Genomic DNA, 7,545 nt, shown 5'->3' on the forward strand with positions numbered 1-7,545 from the left:
ACTGTCTGATTTGAAATATGAAATATGAGAAATATGACCTTGACAGGTTTTTGCCAGTATTTGTGTGATTCATCCGTTTGTCTGGTTTTCGCTAGTAGCTAATTTTCCACACATAACAGAATATTGTATCCGTGTGTGAAGCTGCCACGTTACTTGAGCGGGTCTGCGCGTCCATCTGGTTGAGGGTGTGTTGTGTATCAGACGTGTTCGGTGTGTGTCATACTGAGGGTGTGTGAGAATATGTGTGAGCGTGACCTCTGCGTGTCTGGCTGTAACGGACCGTGTGTGTGTGTGAGACGGAGGGTGTGAGTGTTTCCTGTGGGTCGGTGGGATATATTTTTTTTCCCATAATTCCAGCAGGTCTCAGGTCACCCCTGTGTTCTCACGCACATATTTTGCATTCTTTCCTTCTCCAGCATTACCATACACCTTCCTCTGGGTTTGGCCGACAAATCTTTCCACCACTTCGCCTCCAGAACAGTCTGTTTCTCTGTCGGAATCCTTCGCTTTTCCCGCTGACTCAGCTGGGCAGAGACTGCCGGGATTACAGGTTGTTGGTGACAGTAATGTGTGTGTGTGTGTGTGTGTGTGTGTGTTCACTGCTTCAGTTATAAGCTACAGGTCCACATCTAGAAATATTTAGTGCATTCCTTCGAAGTTTAGATTTTATTTTATTTCATATATTTATTTGACATTATTTTCTTCATGTTTTCAAAAAATACTATAAAGTGAAATAAAAACAATAACTGTCATTACTGTAATACAGTACAATGAAATATTTATATATATAATCATACGTGTAGTGTGTTATTATTACCATTTTTGCCATTTATTTCCTTTATATTTACCATAAAAACTAATTATTACTGTAATACCTAATGTCTGAACAATACAATAATAGCTATGTAACAATAATATATTTATAACAACAATAATAATAATAATCTTATTTATTTATTTTTAAAAATCTGAACTTTGACTTGTGTTTGCCTGTGCAAAAACTCACTGTTACATTGCAGGGTGTTCTGAGTGGTTGCCAGGGTGTTGCTATATGGTTGCTAAAATGTTGTGGGTGGTTGCCGGGGCATTGCTATGTGGTTGCTGGAACGTTCTGGGTGGTTGCCAGGGAGTTGCTATGTGGTTGCTAGAATGTTCTGGGTGGTTGCCGGGGCATTGCTATGTGGTTGCTGGAACGTTTTGGGTGGTTGCCAGGGAGTTGCTATGTGGTTGCTAGAATGTTCTGGGTGGTTGCCGGGGCATTGCTATGTGGTTGCTGGAACGTTTTGGGTGGTTGCCAGGGAGTTGCTATGTGGTTGCTAGAATGTTCTGGGTGGTTGCCAGGGAGTCCATATGTGGTTGCTGGAATGTTCTGGGTGGTTGCCAGGGTGTTGCTATGTGGTTGCTAGAATGTTCTGGGTGGTTGCCAGGGCGTTACCATGTGATTGCTAAAGTTTGCCACATCACTTTGAGGTTCCTAGAATGTTCTGCGTGGTTGCCGGGGCATTGCTATGTGGTTGCTAAAGTTTTCTACATTGCTTTGAGGTTGCAAGAATTTTCTGGGTGGTTGCCAGGGTGTTGCTATGTGGTTGCTAAAGTTTCCACATTGAGATTGCTGGAATGTTTGGGTGGTTGCCAGGGTGTTGCTTTGTGGTTGCTGGAATGTTTTGGGTGGTTGCCTGGGCATTGTATTTAGCACATTGTAATGCAGTATATTTTGGTCTGTAGATATGACCTGGGTTACATAAAACATGAATTCCTGACCATATGTTTGTTAGCAGTTTGCTGATAATGACGACTCACACAACATGTATGTTTTGAAACACAGACACGTTTCTGTAGAGTTTACTGGCTTTGGAAAGGTTTTTGCCATACAGAGAGATAAAATAAATAAGTGGAATTCTTTTATAGTAACAACAATGATAGTAGCAGTCAAAGTAATATCACTTAGTCAGCATTAATCTATATATATATTTATATATTTATATTTAGAAAAAGTTTTGTAATGTTTTTCCTTTAATAAGCTGGTATAAGACTTTGGTTTTCCGTTATATTTCCCAGTAGCAGCATTCCACATTAAAATCCAAACAGGAACGTTGCTCCTCGTGTCATTTCGTGGCGACCCGTCCTGTGCTCTCGTGGGATCGGAGCTGTTCAGGTTGTGTCTGTCATTGGTCACCACTTGTCTTTGGTCATTTGGTTTGTATTTGGTGCAGCTTTAAGAGAGTTTCCTCATTATTATCCTTTACATTCCAGTTCTGGTAAATCCTGTCCATCCAGCAATAAGTCACGTATGATTATATCCCTCACGGTCTTTAATGCAACCTGAATACGCCATTGCACGCACATGCACACACACTTATACAGTATTACATTCATTTATTCATTAGCTTCAAAGGCATAGTTCAGCCAAAAATTAATATTCCGTCATTATTTGCTCACCTCAAAATTACAGTTCATAGTGAGTCTGTCAAGCTCCAAAAATAAAATAAACACTAAAACTGTAGTCCACATGACTAGTGCACTACAAGTCTTTGAAGTAATCTTGTTTGATGATTATGCATTGGTGTTATGATGAAAGATTCATCCATGCATTTTTAAACTGTTTAATAATTTCATAACTGGATCTTCCAGTGAAACGTCTGATTTCTCTCTGGTGACGTATGCAGGATGCTCCAATGATTTAGTCTGCTTAAACTCCACCCCTTCCTGACTGCCACACCCACATCTCCACATCCACTCAGCAACCGATGCATAGAACCAAGTCTACGCCCTACATTTTTTCTATTTCAATAATCCATTTCATCCGTATGTACATCACAATATGGAAGAAAGGATTTGATGCTACTTGTTTTAAACCTTTTTTGCTAGTGGCATTATAATCAAATAATTTTTTTAATGGTTATTATTATTATTATTATTATTATTTTACCCACAAATAGAAATTTGACCTGATAAAATATTGTATGTACTTGATAAAACTTTTTTTTTATTATTATTATTATAAAAATTACCAGTATTTTTTAAAATAGTTTATTAATTTCTATTATCTTTCCAGGTCAAAAAATCACACTTTTAAATGTACTTAACAATTCAAAAGAATAGAACTGATGCTACTTCTGTTTCATCACAACTAATTAAATTAACTAATTAACAACTAATTAAATTTCGTAAATTTCATCACAACTAATCATATATATATATACATTTCCATGACTTTTTGATAATTTATTAATTTCCATTACTTTTCCATGTCTACAAATCACTTTTAAATGAACGTTACAATATGGAAGTAAAGATTTGACGCTTATACCGTTTTTTGCAAATTTAAATTATTGTTGTCGAACTGTTGTAATATGGACATGAATTTGTGTTTGCATTGTTTCAAAATCGCTCCAATACTTTGACGTCACTGATGCAAAAGTCATAAAAAATAATAATACATTTCATTTTTATGAATAATAATATTAATATAGATTATATAATAACAAAATATTTATTGCATTTCATTAAGCTATAATAATTCATAATAACTTAAAGCTGTTGCATGGTTTTGTATGACCCGGAATATAATGCATGTGTCATAATGAACTTTTTATGGTGTTTTTTTGTCCTTTCGAGAGCTTGACAGACATGTTAACTATGAACTGTAGTCTGGAAAACAGGCGTGCTATTCTCTATTGCAGTGGGGGGGAAAACATATGGTTTGGAGCGACTTGAGGTGAGTAAATGATGGCCAAATTTTCATTTTTGTCTGAGGGTGTCCTTTAAGGCAGGTCTTATCCCAGGAGCTCCCATATAACAGTAGCCCTTCTGTCTTAGTTTCCAATCTTTCTTTCTTTCTTCCGCAGGTTCAGGGATTTCTGCTCCTCTCCCTTAGGCGGGATCACGTCCAAGTCTTGTCTTAGAAAAGTTGCCACACAATCGGCATGTACAAGCCAATGTGCTTGTGTTTTGTTTGGTGTCTTCATTGTGGGCTGCTCACTGAATGCGCAGCCCAATGCTTCCTCCGCCCGTCCGCTGGGCCAGTCGTTTGCTTGTGTTTGCTTTGGTTAGTCATCTCCATGTCTGAAGTAAGCTGTCTTAACCACAGCTCTGGTGTAATTTAGCTAGTATTTATTATTAGGGTTGTAGAGGTCCAACCCAGTGGAATATAAAGTGATGCTATCACATCGTCTGTTCAAATAAGACAAGACGGTCCTGCTTCGCATTATTAGTGTCATTTTCACTGGGACTGTCTTTTGGTTTGTTCCTCGTCCTCATGTAAACGTTAGCAGTGGGACATTGGCATCGGCATTAGCGCGGTCGTGCCGCTCGGACTCTCTTGCTCCTCTTGCTGACAGTGGTGAAGCGGAACGGTGTTAAATCCGGCTGCTCTCCGGGTGGGAAACGCTTCATGAAGTGGACGTCCTGCTGGTTGGGAAGCGTGTGCGGACCACGGCGAGGGCGCCCTCTTTTGGTAAAGCCCACGTACCACCCAGTGTAGCGCGCCGACATTAGCGCTGTGTAGTTGTTTTCCAGGACTTTCTCGATGAAGACGCAGTCTGCACTACGATTGCTGGCCTTCTGGGGAGACCGAAAAGTCCATACACACACATGGAGACAAATGTGTTAGCTTGACCATAAACGTTGTATGTTAATACATTTAAAGATCCCAAACGTGGACTAAAATTCGCAGATATGATTGTTAGATTTGAGATTTGCTGCATTAGTTGTTCTCAATCTTTTTGATTCCATGTAGGCTAATATTACACATAATGTAAAATAGGACTTAATTTACTGTGTTAATATGAAGGAAATTTATTGATTTTTCACAGGAGCTTTTCCTCATATTTTGAATTATGCATTACACTGTGTTTTAGGGTTAAGAAATGTCTGTAAACTTAGAAACAGCAAATTACCAGTATCCTTTTTTGTTACTTCTGCTGTATTGACAAATTTGCTTATTTTTGTTTACATAAACTATGAGTGCTAATATATTAAAATAATTAAATAATTATAATAATGATAATTTAATTCCACAAGTTTCAAAATTGAATTTTCAGTAGTTCACTACAGGATTTTTACAGTTTATTTTTCATTACTTTTTGCAATTTAAAAAAAAATTTAAATAGCAATTTCTTAGTCATTTATATAATAACAATAACATTTTTATTTTCATTAAATTTGTTTTTATTTAATTGAATAATTCCACAAGTTAAAAACAATTCCAGTTCATTTTTTAAACTCACAACAGCAATTTCTCAGCCATTTTTACCTGATAAAATATTTTAGCTCTTGCCATAACTAGAAATACATATATGGGTTCTTAAATAAAAATGACACTTGGTAAGGTAACACAATAATAAGGGATGAGCTGTTTTACCTTATTTGAAAGCATATTTTAATAAAATATTGTAGCAGACAAGCAAATTTTGTCTTTTAAAAAAAAAAGGATAGTCCACCTAACAATGAAAAATCTGCATCATTTACTCACCCTCATGTTATTTCTAAACCTGTATGACTGACTTTATTCTGTGGAACACAAAAGATGATATTCTGAAGAATGTTGGTAACCAAATAGTTTCGGGTCCCATTGGCTTTCATGGCATTTTTGTCCATACTATGGAACTCATTGGAACACGAAACCATTGGTTTACCAACATTCTTCAAAATATCTTCTTTTGTGCTCCACAGAAGAAAGAAATGGCTACTTCTAAAACATGGCAAGTTCTATATTCATATCCTGCCTCAACTTTGTTTCAATAGGTGATACAGGAAAGAAAGAAAGTGAAAGAAATCAGCGGTGAAGTATACCTTGCCTACGAGTTTCCCTCTGCGGTTCATACACAGGTAATAATTAGTTTCCTTCCCTCGGATTCGCACCTGGCTGCCGAAGGTGTCTGCCTCCACTACGAGCTGGGCTTGTAAAGAGACAGGCAGAGAGACAGACAGACGTTACTAAAATATCACTGTGAGCTCTGGTTTTGCAATGATGTAAAAAAATTAGTGTTCATAATTTGATGCAATGGATCTGTTTGAGCAGCTGCCTTGACTGGCACTATTAAAGGAACACTCCACTATTTTTGAAAACAGGCTCATTTTCCAACTCCCCTAGAGATAAACAGTTGAGTTTTACCGTTTTCTAATCCATTCAGCCGATCTCCGGGTCTGTTGTTACCACTTGATCGGCTGAATGGATTCGAAAACGGTAAAACTCAACTGTTTAACTCTAGGGGAGTTGGAAAATGAGCCTATTTTCAAAAATAGTGGAGTGTTCCTTTAATAACAGTTGAGAAAGAGACAGAGGGCTGATAACCTGATGGTTTAAAGCCAAATCAAGCTTAATATAAATGACATCAGCAGACATCAGAATTCTTAATCCGGGCCTGGCATTATGGGATACATTTTGACAATGGTGGGTCAATATGCATAACATATGCTGTAGAAATAATATGAGTAGTATAGCAGTATGCTATTCTGATCAGCATCTCTGTCACTGCATTATAAAAGCCTCCAGTGAGGTCATTCAGCCTGTGTGTGTGTGTGTGTGTTTCAGGATATGGCAGTCGAAGCTCTGAAATGGCTCCTGCGTGACCTTTATGAGCGCAGGGGTCACCAGAGATCAATAACCTCTTTGTCTTCCTCCAATCTGTCCTCATCCAGACATCCCTCACTCGCTGTGTAAATATATTCATCCTCACCCCCTTCCTATCTCCCCGTCTTTCTCTTCCCTTTATTTCCTGATGAGGAGAGCCGATCACAAAACCTCAAGCTCTCTGGAAGCTTTCGGAATAATATTTTCACAATAAAGAATGAAAGAATTATGAGGGCGAATCTCACAAAAACTGTCAAGATCGTGTCCAGGTCATATACTCTTACAGGAAAGGAGTAAGAAATTATATTTGATATAATTAAAACCAAGCCTGTTTTAGGACCATTAAGATTTTCTGAATTCTAACATCATTTGTATAATAATTAATTCTATTTTCAAGACATTCTCATTCAGTTGCATTCTGACATAATATTAGAATTGTATTTCCCATTATGATTTCAATTTTAGTTAAACTTTCAGTAATTTGTGTATTTTTATTTATATCTTAGCTATTTTAGTAAATTAAAATGATAAAATGTTGCTTTGGAAATTAACCTTAAAATAGGTTCAGGTTTTTTATTTTTTATTTTATTTCCGTTAACATTTATTTTATTTCAATTAATGAATATTTTATTGCTTTGATTTTAGTTTTCATTAACTATAACAACCTGCTAATTAAAGTCTTGTAATAATTTTACAAAGTATCCATGCATTACAATAATAAGAATTTGAGGTAAAAACATGCTTAATTATTCTGAAAATTATTTCTGAAAATACAAAAAATAAATAATAAATAAATAAATTACATTCATACATTCTGTGCATTTTAGATGTTTTTGTGAGATTCACCCATGAATAAAACAGGCCCATTGTTAGACCTGAGTGCAGATATCCTCTTTCAACTTTCACATCCATTGATTGTGTGCTTCTGAAACAGAGGAGGAGAGGGGGATGGATGAATGGATGGAAGGGGG

General features: G+C 36.7%; 1 protein-coding gene across 1 annotated transcript in view; it reads right to left on the bottom strand.

The window, feature by feature from the left end:
- Positions 1-3,554: 3,554 nt before the first annotated feature.
- The window catches only part of LOC107754488 (fibroblast growth factor 18-like), a 28,544-nt gene continuing 24,553 nt past the window's right edge, over positions 3,555-7,545 (bottom strand). Inside the window, exons 4-5 of the mRNA XM_016570957.1 lie at positions 5,794-5,900; positions 3,555-4,563 (exon numbers count right to left, since the gene is read on the bottom strand). Of these exons, the coding sequence (XP_016426443.1) occupies positions 4,294-4,563; positions 5,794-5,900 (377 nt within the window). The 3' untranslated portion in view covers positions 3,555-4,293. The remainder of the gene's footprint in view (positions 4,564-5,793; positions 5,901-7,545) is intronic.

This window comes from Sinocyclocheilus rhinocerous, unplaced genomic scaffold (genome assembly GCF_001515625.1).
Source record: "Sinocyclocheilus rhinocerous isolate Xijiao unplaced genomic scaffold, SAMN03320098_v1.1 scaffold50, whole genome shotgun sequence".
Lineage (NCBI taxonomy): Eukaryota > Metazoa > Chordata > Actinopteri > Cypriniformes > Cyprinidae > Sinocyclocheilus > Sinocyclocheilus rhinocerous.